The following is a 23,037-nucleotide window of genomic DNA, read 5'->3' as shown; positions in this document are numbered from 1 at the left end:
CTTTAAAACGGATTTTTATTGAATACAGGTAACATTCCTCAATAGTCAGCAGATATACATGTACTGTAAGAGAAAGGAATATTAATATTTTTCTAAAGGACAATAAAATTATGCAATATTAGATGATGGGCTCAATTAGTTTCTTGCGATACAAGGAAGAGATGAAACAAGTAGCACCTATTTAATGATGTTGCTTGTGCTTTATCTGTAGCAACATTGAAGCATTACCATGAAGTTTGGTTCCATTCCTTCTAGTGTTTTTCTCTTAACACAGTAAGAGGTGAAAGTGAAGTGACGTGAGATAACATGATGGCATAGGTAAAGTTAAAACGAGCTTGCAAATCTCACCCAAACTTTTTTTCTCTAACTTCATTAATTACTAGCAAATAATGTCTTTAAATACATGACTAATTCTGTTTGTAAAGATGCAAATTTGTTATTTGGATATAATTTTCAATATTTAACTTTTAAAATTTAAACAAATTACTATTTTTGGGGCAATATATTTACCCAGTTTTTTGGATTTAAAATAAAATTCCCGCAACAAGTCTAAATTTGTGACTTTCTATCAAATCACTGATCTGGATAAAGTTTACCACTTGGGTACACATAAAATAACAGATGCAAAACTTTGAGATGCACGATTCAAAGCCATAAATACCACATTGCATCGATAATAATTCCCCAGACATTGGCATGCATAAATTGGAATCAAACTGAACGTCATAAATTACGGTTCGCTAACATTGGCATGCATACATTTAATTCAAAATGAATGTTATAAATTAACTTGCCCTAACATTGTCATGCATAAAGTGGAATCAAACTGAACCTCATAAATTCATTTGCCCTAACATTGGCTTGCATATATTGAAATCAAACTGAATGTCATAAATTCATTTGCATTTCAATTTCTGATCGTCAAAAAGATATTTACACTGTTCTGAATAGTAACTTTTAGATTTTAGTGCCTTCAGTAACCCCAAAACAAACATATACCTCGCGTCTGACCAGTTCAAAACAAATATATGTCACGTCTGACCAGTCCAAAACAAATATATATCTCACGTCTGACCGGTCCAGGAATCTCAGTGTTTAACGTTTCGTGGTAGTCGTTTAGATCTTGAAAAGACAGATCAACCTCTTTCATGGAAAATTATCAAGAAATGTCGAAGTTAACAATTCTACCCAAGACAGACTATGTTTAACTTTAATAATGTAAGTTTGAAAAGAAATACCGTGGACGAATCAGATATAAAGAACTGCTTGCCGTATTTTCAGTGTATGAGTACCACAATGATCAAGATAAAGCATTAGTGTAACAACTATTAAGTGCCGGTTTGTGTTCATTAGTATGAAGCAAAATTATGGGGGGGGGGGGGTTCACATATTAGCTATTACGTTTGACGGAAGTAGGCCTAAACAAGTGCCGCCTTGCCCTAATATGCCTGCCATCATGCTATGAAGGACACCATTCACCCCTTTGACGAAATCGTGCTAATAGAATGTGCCTTTATAAAAATGAAAGCAGGTTAAATATGGTGCTTCCCACGTTAAAAATATTAACGAACAAATTTTCATTGCAATTCTTCCAGTATGATACAAATGACTGATTTTAGCTTGTTGTTGTAAGTCAACGATACCAGGACAGTAATACTATATTCCATTATGACGAGTATAAAAATAATTACGGAATTATATATTCGGCAGAAAACACTCAAAGATACCTCATCAAGGATATATTTTACTATGGAAAGTAATTAATCCTTCAAAATTTAAAAGTTTCTTTATAAAACTAATTTACACAATTCTCAAGGTACATGCCTAAGTTTTTGGAAAAGATTTAAGATAAGAATTGTAAATAAAACAAACGAACATAAATTCATTGAATAATACAATAAGACTGAATATTTCTTCACATATAATCAAAGACATCAACTCATTGTGATCACAAGTACGTGAACCGTGACATATAAATAAATACTAGCATTCGATCATCACCAGTACGTGAACCGTGACCTATAAATCAATACTAGCATTCGATCATCACCAGTACGCGAACCGTGACCTATAAATCAATACTAGCATTCGATCATCACCAGTACGTGAACCGTGACATATAAATCAATACTAGCATTCGATCATCACCAGTACGCGAACCGTGATATGCAAATCAACATCAATGTACCATCATCACACAGACGCAAACCGTAACAAGAAATTCAACACCGCAGTACAATAATTCAAGAAATTCAACACAGTTTCATGGTAGATAAGTGCAACAGTTTCTTGCTGAAATACATGTTATGCATCTTGCCCTTTGTCACCGCATTCATTCAGTCTCTAGATATTGACTTGTATAGCATTCTGGCATTCAGAGAGGCAATATTTAGGTGAAAGCATTCATCATCGAAAGTTTGAGACCATAACAGGAATTTGCGACGCTTGCTTGACTCGAGCAGACAATTTTCAAGATCTTTAAGGTTAATCAGCATTGCAAAGACGGGAAGAATATATATATATATATATATATATATATATATATATATATATATATATATATATATATATATATATATATCAGCATCGCAGTTACGGAAAGAATATATATCAGCATCGCAGTTACGGGAAAAATATATATCAGCGTCGCAGTTACGGGAAGAATATATATATCAGCACCGCAATCTAGGTGTAGAAAGCGTAGAAATCCGCATCGCAGTTTATGTGTGGAAAGTGTACAAATCAGCATCGCCGTCTAGATATGGAAAGCATAGCAATCACCATCGTAGTCATGAAAGCATAGATATCAGCATCGCAGTCGAAATATGGAGAGCGTAGAAACCAGCATCGCGGTCTAGATACAGAAGGCGTTAAAGTCAGCATAGCAGTCTAGGCATGGAAAGCATAGACAATGGAATGTATTCTGTCAAGACAGTTGTAGAACCACACAATGAAGGACACTGCTGTGAATGGAGATCAACAGCATTATATAGATAGGCAATACTTAATTGTCATAATCGTGGTAATAGTTAAACGAATATTTTTGCTGAGAAAATATACTGCAAGTTCTTACATGACAGTGGAAACAAACGACAAAACCAGGAATGATGCGTATTACTAGGTAATGTCTGTAGATATATTTAGAAAGACTCGGATAACTTTGGGGCTAACCCTGGAGGCCGAGTGGCCTAAAGGACTTGCCAGACCTATCACTGCCATCTCACCTCTGTCCACGTGGGTTCGAGTCTCGGGCTCTGACAGCGTATGTATTAGAGAAAGTTTGCCAGTAGGTCGATGTTTCTTACCAAGTCTTACCCCGGTTCTTCCTCCACCAGTTATACTGGTCACGAGGTGTAACCCATCACGTGTTGAAAGTGACGTTAAACCTACAACAACAACTAGGATACTTTTCTTATCAAATTCATTATTTTCATCGTGAGACATCATATTAACACCAACATATTTTTACAAAGTAAGGATAATGCCCAAGCTATAATGTGACTACATGAAATGTTTCCGCTGCACAAGAAAATTGTTTTATTATATCTACTCAAAAATGTTAATTTCCTTTTTATTATATATTGGAATGAGGAACCATCGTTATGCATCCTTTTTCGCCGGGTCCATCCCAATGCTATTAAAACTATTAATTAGCGTGAACTATCAATTACATCGATAAAATAAGGTTTCAAATTTCAAAGTTATATTATGGCATTAACGTTTTCACAAATTTGTTTCTTGAATATAATGATTAAGACGGTCCCTACTGTCCAAGTAATAACAAGTATGCAGCATCTTTATTACTTATTTATATTCTGAACCTTGTCTGAACAGTATTGCAGCGTGTTCGAAAGACTTTTGCCTATTAATTTTGTTGTTTCTGTCTTCAGGCCTGAATACTGTCCAACGACAATCCAATTGTCTTGTTTGGTAAAGGAGTTTTTATACACACTTTACAATGAACCCTCATTCGTGTTTGGTTTATCCATTGTTTAAATCATAGACATGAAAAATACTGAGCCTAAGGAAAATCATCCTGAAGGATATCACTGTGGGAGTCTTTGTGAATTGACCATTACGTTTTGGACGCCGTGGATGAAAGGGAATCAAGCATTGCGTCTGGACCACTGGAGACTCTAATGTGAAGTAAACATTCCTCATGTCATTATAGGGGTATACGAAAATTTAACATTACGTTGGGGCCTATAGTGGGACTGTGATATTCTAAAATTAAGTTTGTGAGGGTGTTGGGTGTTGTCCTCCATGGGACGCTTTAGTATGATGGACAGAAAAACAAAAACACACAAATACACACAACGACAGACTATACTTTTCTAGAACTGGAAATGCATTCGGAGGTATGCTTCTGTCTTTTGGATCAAACCGCAGCTTAGAAGTACAAATGAATTACCTATTAGTTTCTATAGGCGGATAGGAAAGATGATATTTATCCAGGAATTCAACTGCAACAATGTATCAGCTTTGTTATAAACAAATGGAGTGTCGCAAAGAAAACGAATGCACTTAGTATTATATTTATGTCACTTGTTTAATACAGTTCCTTAGTGATGACTCACCCAGAACACTCCAAAATAGGGTAAGCAAGTTTAATTAAACAAACACTTATTTATACTCGGAAATTTGGGTAAACCGAAACCGAAATAAATTTGAAATTAAATTTTCTTTTCTCCTGAACGTTTCCCTCTTAATTAACAAGAAAATTAACGCATTAAACCAAAACCTAATTACTTTGAATGCCGTTTAGACCTAACACTGACCCAATAAAAGCAAACCTTACTCAGAGCATGCGCATGATCAGCAAACTAAAGTGTTGACTGGTTACCGTTTTGATATTGTTTCATGTACATATCAAACGAAAACCTTTATTTGTATATAATCTGTGAGTCTATGAATACAGAGATAATTCATCGAAGGCTTGATCATTGAGACTTTTGCAAACAAAGACGAAAAAAATATTCTCGAAAGTTCAACGATTCTTTTTATATTGTCATTTAAGTAATTTTTGTTTCGTCTTCACTTATATATGCCGTGATGTCTGAAAATCCAATTGAACTTTGTAGAGCGGGATTATCACTGGAGGGCAAGCTTGATTTAATGGACGACTCTGAATATCCTCAAATCTACCTATATTGAAGACACAATGAATGTAAAACTGGACATTTAATTTTCCGCAACGAAGCCATTTCTACCAGAACGATGTCTGACCAAGGATGACGAAATGGACTGATCCTTACCAAATCGAAACATGTACATTTTATAGAGGCACCTTATATGTATCCAAACAATATTAGACACAATATCAATATTCAATGAAATTCAAACAATATTAGACACAATATAAATATTCATTGAAATTCAAGCAATATTAGACTAAATATTAGACACAATATCAATATTCATTGAAATTCAAACAATATTAGACACAATATAAATATTCATTGAAATTCAAACAATATTAGACACAATATCAATATTCACTGAAATCCAAACAGTATTAGACACAATATCAATATTCATTGAAATTCAAACAATATTAGACACAATATCAATATTCACTGAAATTCAAACACTATTAGACACAATATCAATATTCATTGAAATTCAAACAATATTAGACACAATATCAATATTCACTGAAATTCAAACAATATTAGACACAATATCAATATTCATTGAAATTCAAACAGTATTAGACACAATATAAATATTCATTGAAATTCAAACAATATTAGACTAAATATTAGACACAATATCAATATTCATTGAAATTCAAACAATATTAGACACAATATCAATATTCAATGAAATTCAAACAATATTAGACCCAATATAAATATTCATTGAAATTCAAGCAATATTAGACTAAATATTAGACACAATATCAATATTCATTGAAATTCAAACAATATTAGACACAATATAAATATTCATTGAAATTCAAACAATATTAGACACAATATCAATATTCACTGAAATCCAAACAGTATTAGACACAATATCAATATTCATTGAAATTCAAACAATATTAGACACAATATCAATATTCACTGAAATTCAAACACTATTAGACACAATATCAATATTCATTGAAATTCAAACAATATTAGACACAATATCAATATTCACTGAAATTCAAACAATATTAGACACAATATCAATATTCACTGAAATTCAAACAATATTAGACACAATATCAATATTCATTGAAATTCAAACAATATTAGACACAATATCAATATTCACTGAAATTCAAACAATATTAGACACAATATCGATATTCATTGAAATTCAAACAATATTAGACACAATATAAATATTCATTGAAATTCAAACAATATTAGACACAATATCAATATTCACTGAAATCCAAACAGTATTAGACACAATATCAATATTCACTGAAATTCAAACAATATTAGACACAATATCAATATTCACTGAAATTCAAACAATATTAGACACAATATCAATATTCATTGAAATTCAAACACTATTAGACACAATATCAATATTCACTGAAATTCAAACAATATTAGACACAATATCAATATTCACTGAAATTCAAACAATATTAGACACAATATCAATATTCATTGAAATTCAAACAATATTAGACACAATATCAATATTCACTGAAATTCAAACAATATTAGACACAATATCAATATTCACTGAAATTCAAACAATATTAGACACAATATCAATATTCACTGAAATCCAAACAGTATTAGACACAATATCAATATTCACTGAAATTCAAACAATATTAGACACAATATCAATATTCACTGAAATTCAAACAATATTAGACACAATATCAATATTCATTGAAATTCAAACACTATTAGACACAATATCAATATTCACTGAAATTCAAACAATATTAGACACAATATCAATATTCACTGAAATTCAAACAATATTAGACACAATATCAATATTCATTGAAATTCAAACAATATTAGACACAATATCAATATTCACTGAAATTCAAACAATATTAGACACAATATCAATATTCACTGAAATTCAAACAATATTAGACACAATATCAATATTCATTGAAATTCAAACAATATTAGACACAATATCAATATTCACTGAAATTCAAACACTATTAGACACAATATCAATATTCACTGAAATTCAAACAATATTAGACACAATATCAATATTCACTGAAATTCAAACAATATTAGACACAATATCAATATTCATTGAAATTCAAACAGTATTAGACACAATATCAATATTCACTGAAATTCAAACAATATTAGACACAATATCAATATTCATTGAAATTCAAACAATATTAGACACAATATCAATATTCACTGAAATTCAAACAATATTAGACACAATATCAATATTCATTGAAATTCAAACAATATTAGACACAATATCAATATTCATTGAAATTCAAACAATATCATTTGATGTCATGAATAATCAAGCCGGCTTTTGTAACACATATACATATAAAATAAAATACCTAAATAACTATTAATCTATATTTGTTAAATATTTGAACGATTTTATGTTGTAGACTATGAAACAAACACATAGCAATTGTCACTATCAACTTTTACGTCATGATGAATTATTTCACATAACACAATTTCGCCCTTTCCAATTGCAGTCATTCGCACAAAGAAACAACAAATATCTGCAGAAAGTTAATAATTCGGTTAACTGTGACTAATCGATTTAGAAAGCTTGTTTGATTTAGCGCCTTTGCAGCTTCTCGCAGCCAATAAAGCAACATAATCCTACCAGGTTTTCCTGGATATCTCAGAAGTGAACAGGCCTTATACTGAGTCATTAATCTTGATCAAATATAGATTGGGTTGCTTCTGTCGAGTGGGGGTGTAATGAAGCAAGCATGTGACAGCCGGCAGAACATTCATATCTGGCAATTCGGTAAGATTAGGTTCTCAGCTTTACCTACGTGGAAAACACCAGAGCTTATGAACTCTAATTATCATCAACATAATAAATTATTCTGGGCCCGGTTATAAAAAAGATAGTTACTTGCTCTGCCGGTCTCTCTTACTCCGAGCAAGGACAAGAACACTATCGGCTCAGTGAGGTAAGAAAATATATTTTATGCTATACTTTAGATTGCTTATTCTTTGAACATATTTCTTGTAAATATACAGATGAAAAATGAACGGTAATACGTTATTTGCAATCTTTGATCATGTTTTTGTAGCACTTATCTTTCCTGTCAAGCAGACCAGTTAGTTTAACGATTGCTATGTTCTCTCAATATATCTTGGAAACGAGCATTCAAGTTATTTCGTAATGTATGTATGGTTATGAAACAGTCCATTAATTATATGTTCCTGGTGATAAAAGTTATATTTCGGTGCCTACAAAAACTGAAATACATACACATGAATAAACATTCTAACTAGTATATTTCCACTTTCAAATTTCTATTTTTACCGAAATGTTGAAACAAAATATTTAAGACATGGTTTGGGCTTCAACGTGTTTTGATGGTTTTGGTATTCCATGGATTTACATGGCCCTGATTTCTTCCTTATGTCTTTATAATCTTTGCCTTACACTGATGTTTTCGATTCCGATCCGCTGTCTTCTCGGGCAATTCAAATGTGGAATTTGTTTAGTCCTAGTTTCAAATCCCATTTTTATTTTCATTACACTCAGATTGTGTCCTTTCTTTCACTTGATGAATCGTATCAAATATACACAAATTGATAATAAAATAACAACCTCGGCTGTGCTTATATTTTCTCTTTTGTATCTTCATTTCCATTTTGTTTGCTTCCTACAAGGAATTTAGTCTCTTTCAAAAGCCGCGTCAAGATACCAGCTGCATCGTATGTTATAAAGATTAGACATGTCATCAGTCATTTGTGTATCTTTATTTGAAGTAATTTTCGTAGATTCATCTATCGGTATTCCAGTACGTTAAGATTTCAAATATATCATCCACTCAGCGTTATTAAATTAAAGTTTAGAGTGCTTTCTTATTGTTTGTCATAAAACACATAGACAATGAATACAGATGTGCATGATTTATGTACATCTTTGTCGTTTTCATTAAACAAGCCAACTCACATTTGACAAATATTTTCTATCTCGCTTTACCTATACCGTTTGCAGAAAGAAAGAGTTGCTTAGAGGATATTTTTAAAATCCATGCTTAAATTTTACTTTCTTATTTAATGAGTAAAAGTGTTTTGTTTTTTTTTAAACTGAGAGTTCCCGGGATGGTTTTCCTGAGATGAAATCTGATTCCGAAGACAATAAGAAATAAAGACTACTCATATATATGTTCATGCGAAATCATTTTTAAAACATTAGTGACCAATTAAATATGACTGTCAATGGTGTCTTTATCTGAGATAAACAATTACTATGTTCGATACGTTTGAATACACCTTGGTATCAAATTAATCCGTGCATGTGTTGTACGTGATTGGATTCCTTCTCAATACCTTCATCAACTCAACGAATGTTTATTTTCTTGCAGGTCCCGAGGAATCATGTTCGACCGGATAATATCAGTGCTGGCCTTGAGTCTGCTAGCAAATATCTCTCTGCTCACAGTGGACGCCTCCATCTTAAAAAAAGTCATCAAAGCAAGTCAGAAATCGTTCATGCCGCTGAGACAAACTGAATTTAAGAGGAGTACGGAAGAATCGAATTCCGACAACGAGGTAAACTTTACATGAAGACTTTCAAAGCATCAAACAAGCATAGCGAAAGGGCAACATACAAAAAATATGAATTCTAAGCAAATATGCAATGACAAAAACGTCTCCAATAAGATCGAGATTTATTTTTCCAATAACTTTCTTGTTCTGTATATTATCGATGCATGTTTAATAGTTGAATAGTTTTATTTAATATTTCAACGCTCACTGACACCTGAGGATACAAAAATGATCCAAAAATGACAAACAGTCTAGAACATGATATAGAAATAGCTTATACAAAAAGCGAACAATCATCTTGTCTTAATGTATTATTCTTATCTTACTAAAAGACAATACCACAGTGTAATAATGGTTATATTGTTAGTGAATAATGACGACAGATGTTGGAATAGGAAACTTATATATATATATATATATATATATATATATATATATATATATATATATATAGAGAGAGAGAGAGAGAGAGAGAGAGAGAGAGAGAGAGAGATAGATAGATAGATAGATAGATAGATAGATAGATAGATAAGTGTCACAGACGACAATAGCAACTAAGGTACAAATGTGTCAAAGTCGTTGTGTTAAATTTGTTAACTAGGGTATGGTTAGAGATCATCGTGTTCCACTGGTCGACTACCGCCCGCCTCAAGCCGGGCAGCCACCAGTCATTAAGGTGTTGATCCGCCATGGTCTGCCTGCTACAGTGGGTGTTGGAGCTCAGTGTGTTGCTCATCATGACAAGCAGACGATAATTCCACACCAGACAAAAAAAACAAGAAACCAATAAAGAAGACTCCAGCTCTTCGATTCGCAAGCTGGAACGTGCGCACCATGTGCACAGGCATCTCCGACGACCTCAGGGAAGTGGACAACACCAGAAAGACGGCCATCATCGATAGAGAACTCTCCAGACTAAATACAAGCATAGCTGCCCTCCACGAAACCAAGCTCTCCTCTTGCGGCTCCCTCAAAGAGGAAAACTACACCTTCTTCTGGAAAGGCCGAGAACCTGAGAATTTTCGCCAGCACGGAATGGGCTTTGCCATCAAAAACAACCTCCTGGCCTCGGCTGAGCCTCCCACAAGGGGCACTGAGCGTCTCTTGTCCATCCGTCTCACCACTGATGCAGGCCCTGTCAACATCCTCAGTGTCTACGCCCCAACCTTTACGTCTCCAGAAGACACAAAGGATCAGTTCTAAAGACCAACGAAAATGATCAGAGACTGCTGAAGCTGTCAACCTACCATGACCTGTGCGTCGCCAACACCTTCTTCAAGTGTAAGTCACAACACAAAGTGTCTTGGAAACACACCGAAACACACCAGGTATCATCGCGGCACCAGCTCGACTTGGTCATCACCATTCGCTCTGTCCTTAACAGCATCATCTCCACCAGAACATACTACAGTGCAGACAGTGACTCCGACCACGCCTCGTGAGCAGCAGGGTGCGCCTACAGCCACGCAGACACTACACCGCTCAAAACCAACAGGACGCCCTCGCAAAAACACTGCACACATGTCGGTCCTCTCCATGGTGGAGGAGTATGCCTTCGGCCTGGACCAGGCTCTCCAGGACCTGCCAGAGCACGATGTCACAGCCAAGTGGAACGCCATGAAGGGTGCCATCTACAGCACAGCCATGTCCACGTTTGGGATGGAGGAACGGCTCAGCCAGGACTGGTTCAACGCACACCTATCAAAGATGGAACCAATAATTGAAGACAAATGAACAAACTTTATAGCCCTAATGAACGGACGCTTGCTGCTCTCAGAAGTGCCCGAAGTAACACCCAACGCATCGCTAGACAGTGTGCGAACGAGTACTGGCAGCAACTGTGTGAAGGAATCCAGCGCAGTGCCGAGTCCAGAAACATTAAAGGTATGTACAGTGGCATCAAGAAGGCTCTAGGCCTAACAGTGAAAGGGATCGCCCCACTGAAATCTCTGACGTGAGCAACAGATGGCCAGATATGTGGAGCACTACTTAGAGCTATATTCCCGATAAACCTTAGTCACCGATGCGGCTCGAAACATCATAAAGAAACTGCCCACCACGAAAGGAGATCGACAAAGCACCCACTTTAGAGGAGCTCAGCAAGGCAATCGACTCCCTCCCAAACAACAAAGCACCAGGCAGTGACAACATCCCGCCCTGAAGATATCAAATGTGGGAAACCAACAATGCTTCAGCCGCTGCATGAGTTACTTTGCCGCTTCTGGGAGGAAGGAGAAGTCCCCCAAGACATGCGCGACGCCACGATTGTGACCCTTTACAAAAACAAGGGCGACCGCAGTGACTATAATAATTATTCAGGGATCTCGCTCCTGAGCATCGTTGCCAAAGTGTATGCCCGCATCATACTCAACAGGCTGCAGCTACTAACGGAATAGCTGTGTACCCGGAATCCCAGTGCGGCTTCAGAGCAGGCAGGTTGACGACAGACATGATCGTTTCCCTACGACAAGTTCAAGAGAAAAGCAGAGAGCAAATTCAACCAATCTACATGATGGACATCGACCTCACCAAGGCCTTTGACCTGGTCAGCAGGAAGGGCCTTTATGAACTTCTCAGAAAGATCGGTATCCCCAAAAAGAATCCGCAGCATGATAATCTCTTTCCATGCCAATATGAAGGTAACATTCTTGTATAATGGATCCTCCTCAGCCTGCTTCCCACTAAACAACGGCGTGAAGCAGGGCTTAGTGCTGGCGCCAACCCTTTTCGGGATTTTCTTCTCCTCGCTCCTGTCCTACGGCTTCGACTCATCCACTGAAGGCATATATCTACACATGAGGTCCGACGGAAGGCTGTTCAACCTGTCACGACTAAGCACGAAGACCAAAGTGAGGTCGGTGCTCAACAGGGCGATGCTTTTTGCAGATGACGCGGCTCTTGTGACCCACACCGAGGATGCCTTCCAGAGACTGGGAGACCATTGCACTGATATCTGCATGCAGTTTGGGCTCATGATCAGCCTAGAAAAGACAAACGTCAGCGTGCAAGATACCAACATTGTCTCTTCCATTAAAATTGACGATGTCACCCTGGAAGCAGTCACCAACTTTACTTACCGACGTTTACCCATCAGCAACACACTCTCGCTTGATGTGGAGCTGGACAAAAGGCTTGGAAGGACAAACACCATCATGGCACGACTAACGAAAAGGTTGTGGGAAAAGAACACGCTGACAGAGCACACCAAGATCCAAGTCTACCAGGCCATGGTTCTAAGCACCCTTCTATATGGAAGTGAGACTTTGAGAACCTACATGAGGCAAGAGTGCGGGCTCAACTCCTTCCATATACTGTGCCTAAAACGCATCCGGAAATTAAGCTGGCAAGACCGCGTCCCAAACAGCGAGATCATGCATCGTGCAAGTACTCCCACCATGTATTTCCTGCTGAGCAAACGCCGCCTTCGATGGCTGGGACACGTCTGACGCATGGAGGATGGGAGGCTGCCAAAGTACGTCCTATATGGACAGCTGGCCATTGGCACCAGAGGTGTCGGCCGCCCCTCACTCCGTTTCAAGGATGTGTGCAAGAGGGACATGAAGGCATGCGACATTTCACCCGACGGCTGGGAAGTGCTGGCTGAGGACCGAGGCACCTGGAGACTGACGTTAAGCAAGGGCATAGCAGTTGTTAATGAGAGGAGAGGCCAGTTGGAGGCAGAGAAACGTGAGAGAAAGAAGAGTCCGGCAGCAGCCCCAGTCACTCAGACTTCCCAGTGTGTCTGCACCAACTGCAGTAGGGACTGTCACTTGCGCATTGGCCTGCACAGCCACAGCAGACTAATATACAGATAGATAGATGGATGGATGGATGGATGAATGAATGGGTAGGTAGATAGATAGATAAGTGTCACAGACGACAATAGCAACTACGGTACAAACATGTCAAAGTCCTTGTGTTAAATTTGTTAACTATAGTAAAGTCTTTGACTATGGGTGTGTGGATTAACACAGGCTAAAGCAAGAGCCTATGTCTGACACTGCATATATTTATTTAACAGTTTACAGGCAAAATGTGCAAAACAGAATAATAACACTCTAATTTTGTCCTAGGACACAAAATATACATAGCCTTGTAAAGTATCGCCAATTTAATTCACACGCAACCGTTGTTGTAATTTTATACTGGATTGAAAATATAATACGAATCACCATTGACATTAAAACGGTTTCCTCCGTCACTTAGTCAACATCTGAACAAAATCCAAATTCGTGAGTAAAATAGACGTAATCTCAATAATATAGCCAGTGATTGAATGAAACATACCACTAGTTCACCTGTGTATCCTTCAAACATATATTTTAAATACGGCTTGTTAATCCGGTCTGAAACTCACGTGTACACTATGAGTCAACGGGTATTAGCGAATGTCTTTTCTGCAATTGTTGGAATAATTCATTAACCTGAACGTATAACTTATTCACATCAAAGTCCCTAATAAATACATATGCTGATCATGCAATGCTTCGTTGGCATAACTAATGGTTTTTATTTATTTATTTATTTATTTATTTATTTATTTATTTATTTATTTACTTATTTATTTATTTCGTTTTGTTGTTCATATCTATTGCTCTTGCCATTCAACTGACTACGTAGAGACAGTCATCAAGTAAAAGCTAGACTCCAAAATCATTTAAAATAACCATAGCGATTAAGAAGATGCTTTTAAAATGACAGATAGGCAAAAACACCGTCAGTCACACAGTATACAGTATAAAGTGAAATTCAAATAAAGCAAAAATAGATATTCTTATATGTGATAACAGTATAAAATGATATTCGGTTAATTTAAACTGACTTCTTTAATAGCTGGCCAACAAGATTCATAATTCTCAATGGAAATATATGGCACGTCATGGTGGGAACTGTATCGTGTTTTTTATTGTGTTGTTTTTAAAGTATGTTGTATTTAAAGTAATAAATGATACAGCTACGAAACCCCTAAAAGCATGAAGCAACATGATAATGAATGAAGTCATCGTTAAAACAGTCTTTACTTTTTTAAATCTGGATAATTAAATATAATACAATACCAATTCTTGCCTCATAATAACGCACATTATCAAATAATCCACTAAGAAACGTATAGGTAAATTCAGATAAAGCAAAGTATTTCAAACCATAATCTACTGGTTAATGAGTTTAGATGACATCGTTATAATATTAATGAAAGCGTATTTCTAACTGATAGATTCACTATCACTTTTGTATTTTAAATATCTCTTTCTAAAGACGTTAACTACCCAAACACTGATCACCCTTAACGATTTTCTGTGAACGAACGAAACAGTATATCGAATTTGTCGAGGTAGCTTAAGCTATATTTGAATTTTTTTCATAAATACAATTCAACACAGCTTTTATGCATAAATTTAACATTCCTTCATTCCTTTCTTTACAATCTAGAGGTAAAATCTACACAAACATGGCCAAAACCGGTATCCGATTGAACATTTTCCATATGAATATGCATTCCCGGTTTTATAAGTAAAATAACTGATTCTAGTTTAACTTTAAGGGTACCGAAATATACTGCAAATCTATTATTGATAAAGTCTGATAATGAATAAACATATATTGTCAAATTTTATTCTGTTTCAGCCCTGCTTCTCCGTGTCGCATTTAAAAGGTAATATATATATATATATATATATATATATATATATATATATATATATATATATATATATATATATATATATATATATATATATATATATATATAGTGTATCTGTGTTTGTCTCACTACTGCAGGTATCGCGTACAAATTTTCGCCACATGAATTACTGTTATTAATGTACTGTTAATTTTGTACTGGAATCATTGCCACAGTGCGTCAGTCTTGTCTTGCATGTGGGACACGTTAATCTTTGATCTGTCCTGTCCAGTCTTGTCTTTCACTTGGGACACGCTTATCTTTGATCTGTCCAGTCTTGTCTTTCATGTGGGACACGTTGATCTATCCATTCTTGTCTTGCATGTGGGACACATTGATGTGGCCATTCTTGTCTTGCATCTAGGACACGTTTATCTTTGATCTATCCAGTCATATATACCAGACGTTTAGTACAATCTTATCTAGTTATTTTGCGCGTTGTAACAATTGTTATCAAGGTTAAGCTTTCAATAAACACGAACTTAGCCTCACTTATGCTGCGCATGACAAATTAAATAGTTTGTCTACTCTTCTCTAATGTCGGTTACCAAGACAACTATGAAACTGTATATCGTAATGTGGAAAGAGATGCCAGTAACAATTAGAGAATTTTCATTAAAAATTAAATCTTTTAAAAAAATTGACTATTTAATATATATCCTTAATACCGAGGCTTTCTTCAGTATGATTGGAAACCATAGTTCTGCTTCTTACTTAAAAATTATTTTTTAAAGTCTATAAATAGAAAGAAAAATTAATTCCATCTATAAATCAAATATTAGAACAAAACTATATCCTAATGTAAAAGTTGCAGTTAGTTTCTCTGACAAACATTTAATGAACGTTAATTTTACTTCACTTTCCAATCATAATTAAGTTATCACACACTTGTCCTAAATTTCAGTTATAGAGTAGATCCTCTGGTATTAATATAGATTGCATTATTGAAATGAAAATACTCGTGGCATATGTTGTTTTTTATTTTAAATTTATTCAATTCTTATTCATATCTAACAAAGATGTGTTTTTCACCAGGTCTAAGGGTTCGTTTATGTGCTACGTTATCAGCTTGTATTATCTGTTACTATTTTTTCTGTCGTACATTTATTGCTGTAATTTTTTTATATTCAGGACTGAAGGAGCAGTTTCAGAACTACATTGACAAGGATCACGATGGAAAGGCATCATTTGACGAAATGTACGCCTACCTGCTGAAATATAGTCCAAGCGTAACAAAGGAAACAGTGGAGGAGTTCCTGGCAAAGCGAGATAAAGATGGTAGGATATCAATGAACTTTATAAAGTAGAACCAGAAGAATGTCTTATAGCTAATATGTGCATGCCGCTGTTTCAAGATGGGTAATTTTAAAATGTGGCCTTTGTGAAGAAAAAGTTATCCTCTCTCCCTCTCCCTCTAAGTATATAACAAGCGCATGGTGCACATTTTTCTCAAAAAAACATTCACCTCCATTACAACATCGGGGCTACAAAGAAAGATAGCAGAACCATACATAATCATGAACTAATAGCTGTCATGTGATAATGCAAATTCCCAGCCTCTTCGTCATAACACTTTTAAATCTTTCTCCAAACCGCGGCAATCGCAACAAATCGAACATTATGATTGCTGAGAATATTTACCAGTAAGATTAAGTCGAATAAAGTTTTACGACGGAGAGGCAGGGTATTTTGTGACTGCAGTGTGTGTGTGTGTGTGTGTGTGTGTGTGTGTGTGTGTGTGTGCGTGCGTGCGTGCGCGTGCGTGCGCGCGTGTGTGTGTGTTTCTTTTCTATCTTGCGATTCTATGGTCTTAAAACAAGTAACAAAAAACGAGCAAATAGCAACTGGTTTTGTATAATTTAAAATATAATTTATCTCCCAAATTACAAAGTGAATGAATAAAAAATAATTTACAGCATCGTGAATAAATTTCTAAAGTCCTAAATGTTCTATCGATGTCAAATGTTTCTAGTAATTCGATTGTGTTCCAAAGATATTCCTAATAATAGTCTGCAATGTAATGATGTATCAATTTTTATCTATTCAAATAGTCCTTAAATGAACGTTAGAGCAATGTAGTTCCAACGAATGACTGAATTAAATAAATTAATAAATTCTCTCAAAATAACTCTTCCAAGACTGATAGTACCACTAAAATTACCAATTCTCCGTACTAATTCTCTTATATAGAATGCTAATATGAAAGAAAGAGAAGGCAATACTAGGCTTGGAATATCTCATCTTGATAGTTTGAAATCATGTGACTAGTAAAACGATCACTGTTCTAACACTGACAAATCATAAAAGAGGCCAGCTTGGCATTTCACTAGAACTCGCGTCATTGTCTGATCACGTGATTTGTATTTGTACTAACAGTACGACTCAACCTAGGAACTTTATGAATTAATCAACGCACTAGAAAAATGACTCATCTTTACAATGCAAACTACGATAACATGACAATAGTATTAAAGTATCATTAACTAAATAACCCCTACAAAAGTATTATTGTGAAAATAATGCACATAATATAGATATACAAAACACCTCCCTTAAAAAGGAAATAGAACAAGTTTTGCAATAAAAGTTTGTTGGCATATTTGTCGAACTAGCTTATAATTAATATTGTTTAGGAATATAATTCATGACCGATACATATATCACAGTGTTGCAAGGCCAGTAGTAAAGCCAAACAATCCTTTTCAAATGCGGAATAACTTCTCTGGTGCTTGTTAATTTATTTTAGAAAAATAGCGCACTGGTTGTCGTCCTGTATCAACAGCATACATACCTTTCATCATCAGCCATTTAAAATGACTTATTTAAATCTGGAGATGAAAGAATTGGTGAGTTCTTAGTATGGCCTTTAACTTAGCAATGGCCTCCTGACATTTGTGAGACAGTGAAACTTGGCTTTCATACTTAACAAACTGATCAGGGGTTCAGCAATTATGGCAAATTTAGAAAAATAATCCGATAATATCCAGCCATACCCAAAAATAGAATCAGTTGCTTTTAACTGTTAGACACAGGGAATTAAGAAATATCCTTAACCTTAACCTTTATAGGTTTCATTGACAGTGTCCTACAACACGTCCTAAAATGTAACATAAGAACGGTAAAATGTCACGTTTACATAAACTGTCAAATTTGCATCACTAAATCGACGAACTTTTAAATTATTTCTAAGTGGTATTTCGAGGTGTCGTATTTGATAACGACGTCATGGATGTAAGCGTCACAATTACCCATACTGGATCATATCGTGTTCATACAGCGTTGGAAAGTAATGGGGAACCCTTAATCCCGAACGTCTCAGTTTATACTGGTCAAGTCCATCTGGAGAGTTACAAATGCTGAATTTTTCTTAGTTCTTTCCAGCATCCGTTCAAATGGTCAAACTTGGGGACATATTTTGCTCTTCCAATTTTGCAAATGCAATCATCAATTTTCCGTATTGGAAATTAATCTGCTTTGGCGATAAAAATTACTTTTTTTGTAATCAGTATACACTTCAGTTCCAAAATGTTTCTCTTTACTAACTTCAAAAGTCCACGAACAGTATGTCCAAAATCTAGTGCAAATGAAATAAACCCTAAAGACACTATGAACAGATTCCCTAACAGCAAACAACACCAAATGATCAATTTTGTCATAATCTTTGCCTGTGTCAAAGCAATACAATTAACGATATTCTTCAAAATCTGATGAAATCTTTTCAAAGCCCATTGACTCTCGGGGTGATAAGAAGAAACTATATTAGATGCCTAGTTTATGCATAATTTGCAGAAAAATTCCAAGCATAACATTTGACACTTGATCAGACTGGACAGACTTGGGAAAGCCAAAAACGGTGAAAAACTTTACCAAAGCTTTCACTACAGTCTCATTATTATGTTAAATGGTTCGGCAAATTCAGGAATATGTGCGGATCAGCCTTTTGTGTCTACTGATTGGCTTTTCCTGCCATTCGACACGTGCGACAAGATCTACAGTATTTACAAACATCACTTTTAATATTGGCCCCTTAAATGATTTAAGCTCTTTTATTAGTCGTTTTGATTCCTAAATGTCCGGAAAACGGAGTTTCGTGGATTAGACTAAACATTTCTTGCCAACATGACTACGGAACAATGGTTTGATACTTGATGACCACTCGTCACCAGCAAATACCTCAGGTGGCCTCCATTTTGTCATAAAACCCTCATTTTTAACAAAATAACCAAGTATTTCTTTGGCTTCAGTTTCGGTAAAAGCCCTCTAAATGAAACAGGAGATTTCGTGATCCTGTTCGTGTGATACAACTAGTGATTGTCCTTCATTACATTGATTAAGAGAATGAGTAGTAGAAAGGGGTATCTATTGTTTGGTCCATACTAGGAGTAAATGTGACCTCATTCAAAAACTGAATGACACATAAATGTGTCAGCCAAAAGGAATAACATCCTAATCAACATCATTCTCAAGAGTTTTCTTTGCTAGAACTACAGTAACTGCAAACGTTGGATATAAAAGAGAGATATCAATTTCAATGGGAGAAACTCTTTGATTCAAACAATGCTTGTCAGTCACAAATGGTACAGAACCTTTCGACACGAATATTTCATAAGTTACCATAACAAAATCAGACTGGAGTTTGCTATACCCAACAAATGTATTTCTTTCAGCACAGACGTAACCTTGACCTCTGAGAAACAAAAGCGTCTGGAACAGCCTTGTCTTTATTTTGATACCTAAATTTCAGCCTATAAGAATCAGAAATAACTTGCCCTTTCTTCTTTTAATAAGTTCACGTAGGAAGTTTTATCAGACATTTTATTTATAATAGTTGTATCAGTTTGAAATTTGGAAATACTTGCGTGAGACGGAATTTGTTTTAAAAACAATGCTGCTGAGGGAAAGATTTATTTAAAAATGAAATCGTATAAGTGAAATAATAATCATCAGCTGTACTTGATGTTTCCTCTACAGTTTCAACCTTTTTTCATCAAGGTAGGATCTGACGTCACTGTTGATACAATTCTTGAGCTCTTCAGTAAACATGAATGGTCTGAGGTTATCAAACGGTCTGAGGTTATCAAATGGTCTGAGGTTATCAAACGGTCTGAGGTTATCAAACGGTCTGAGGTTATCAAATGGTCTGAGGTTATCATAATCATTGTCAACCGTCTTAGATGTACACCATGTACTCAACAGTTGTTCTTTTCACCATGGAACGCAGCATGAGTCTGAGTAGGTTCTTATCTATAATTCTAAACCTTTAGCAAAATGACTCAAGCACCAATTCTCTTCAAGTTACATTCCTTGACCACATCTCATGATCACTGCTCTGATGAGAGTGAAGTGTAGACTTCACTAACTGTGCCATTAAGTACACTTTGCAATAAAACGGTTCAATCTCTTTCCGCCACTTAAAATTGTCATCTTTTTTTCATAACGAAGAAAATATTTATCTACCTCATTAAAATGGCGTACCAACCTAATATGTTTGGTTCCACAAAACCTGAACTTGTGTATACAGGGAAAGTGTGTGCTCCACGTGTAAATTCTAGTCCCTTCAATTTAAAAAAACATTTGCATTTTTCTCTCTCCCCATTCCTTTTGCACTTCCATTACCCTTTTTTGTTCTCTCTTTGTATTTGCATATATATTGCTTCATTCTTTCTCTGCATTTACATATCTCTTGCTTCCTTGTCTCTTTGCATTTACATATATCTTGCTTCCTTATCTCTTTGCATTTACATATCTCTTGCTTCCTTATCTCTTTGTATTTGCATTTGCATTACGTCTTGCTGAAGCTGGAGCTTGCGTAACTTAACTTCCATCTGGATGTTTAATGTAAATTCCCTTAATGTCCTGTCTGAACCAGATAGAGACGTCTTTATCAAATCCTGTGTACTTCTATCTAGAATACACATTTTCACCAAAAGTTGAATCAAAATATTTTTTACCTCAAACTTCGTTAAAGAAGCCTTCGCTTCAGACAGATTCGAATCAGAAAGATCATAATGTTTCGTAAGCTCATCCTTTTCTTAAATACTTTAACCCCTCGTGGATAGGATGCAACAAAGTCCTCTACTTTAGATGTCACGTGTTCTTATCTCAATATTGAAATCAACCAAATTTCTTTGCTACGACAATGTGGTCTTAAAACAAATAATAATAAAGCAAAAGCAAAAGGTTTTGTATAACTGAAAGTATGATTTGTTTGCCTAAAATTAAAAGTGTAAGAATTAAAATTAACTTACAGTATAGTGAACTAATTCCTAAATTCCTAGATGTTCTATCAATTCCAAACGTTTCGAGTAATCCCAATGAGTTACAAATGATTTCATAATGATAGTCGGCATTGTAATGGTGTATCAACAATAGAGAAGATTCACTATATTATCATTACAAAATGTCTTTAAATGAATTCACGCTAATTTCGTACAGCTGTTATGTATCCAATCAGTCTTTAAATGAACTTTGGAGTACTGTAATTCCAACGAAACATTAAATTAAATTCAAAAATCCGTCCTCTCAATATGTCTGTTCCAAGACTGACACACTGCTACTAAGAATGCTTGATTCTCTATTTTAATTATTTTTTATATAAAATGATAATATGCAATAGATCCAGTGCAATACGAGGCTTTAAATTAATAATCATTCTATCAGTAAACAGAACAACTGTTCTAAAAAAGACTAATTATAAATTAGGCTAACTTGGTCTTTCAGTAGAACTATGTTCTTGTAGGATCTCTTGACGTTTACTTGAACTAACAGTATGACTCAATCTTAGAACTGTATGAATTAATCAAAGCTATTGATATATGACATAACTTTTAAGTGAATACTACGATCATAGGATATTAGTATTAAAAGTGTCATTAAGCAAATTACCTTTACAAAAATTATTATTAGAAAATAATTAATGCCCAAAATATAGATATACATAAAATCTGTTTATGTCATACCGATAAATAAGATTAACAGAATTAGGATACTGTTTAGCAGTGTCGTAGCTGTTTAATTAACTATGATCTAGTGTTAATTACCTTTTACTGTAGGTCTATAACTTTAACAAACTGATTGTGAGCAGATAGTGAGGTTATGGCCTGTTACAGATTTTGGCAAAATCAATTTAGTCAGTTAAAACAGACATTATTATCCAATCATTCGTAACCAACAGTGTAATTTTGGCCAGTGAAAATCGATACATTATATACCATCCATACGAATTACTGGTAAGCAAACAGGGAGATTTTTGCCAGTAGATGTAAATATATTAAAAAGTATTGGCAAGTGGACAGTTAGATTTTTGCACATTAATATACATATATTTCTAATTGATAGTTTCAACAAAAGACCATTCGAAGCAGTCCCTTAATTGTTGTGATATTTCTCATTTTGTAAATTTATTTTTGTATCTACATTCCTTCAGTTTCCTTTCGCTTGACTATATGGGTCATAAGTTGTGAAAATTACCATTAACTTTCATATTCTATTTCATTTTGATGTTTTGGCATCGCGTGACAGAGATCATACGGACACATCCTGAGACTGCAACACTTCTCAAACCCAATACTCTTCATTCCAAAATAACATAATAGGCTCTTTAAACGTAAGATAAAGAAACTTTCGATAACATAAATACGGCTTTCGTAA

At 35.0% G+C, this 23,037-nt stretch overlaps 1 protein-coding gene across 2 annotated transcripts in view; it reads left to right on the top strand.

Annotated features, from left to right (window-relative positions):
- LOC149798529 (uncharacterized) overlaps positions 1-23,037 on the top strand; it is a 45,717-nt gene that overhangs the window by 12,713 nt on the left and 9,967 nt on the right. Inside the window, exons 1-4 of one of the 2 annotated variants that reach the window (XM_089957339.1) lie at positions 7,953-8,110; positions 9,524-9,710; positions 15,333-15,360; positions 16,519-16,665. In XM_089957339.1, the coding sequence (XP_089813465.1) occupies positions 9,537-9,710; positions 15,333-15,360; positions 16,519-16,665 (349 nt within the window). In that variant the 5' untranslated portion in view covers positions 7,953-8,110; positions 9,524-9,536. Of the gene's footprint in view, positions 1-7,952; positions 8,111-9,523; positions 9,711-15,332; positions 15,361-16,518; positions 16,666-23,037 lie in introns of those variants that run through there. The other variant, XM_089957340.1, reaches the window with a different exon arrangement.

The sequence above is a fragment of the Sinohyriopsis cumingii genome, chromosome 5, assembly GCF_028554795.1.
Source record: "Sinohyriopsis cumingii isolate HCF-2022 chromosome 5, ASM2855479v2, whole genome shotgun sequence".
In the NCBI taxonomy this organism is placed as follows: Eukaryota; Metazoa; Mollusca; class Bivalvia; order Unionida; family Unionidae; genus Sinohyriopsis; species Sinohyriopsis cumingii.
The sequence above is the reverse complement of the archived record's forward strand: the minus strand, read 5'-3'. Positions and strand labels throughout refer to the sequence as shown.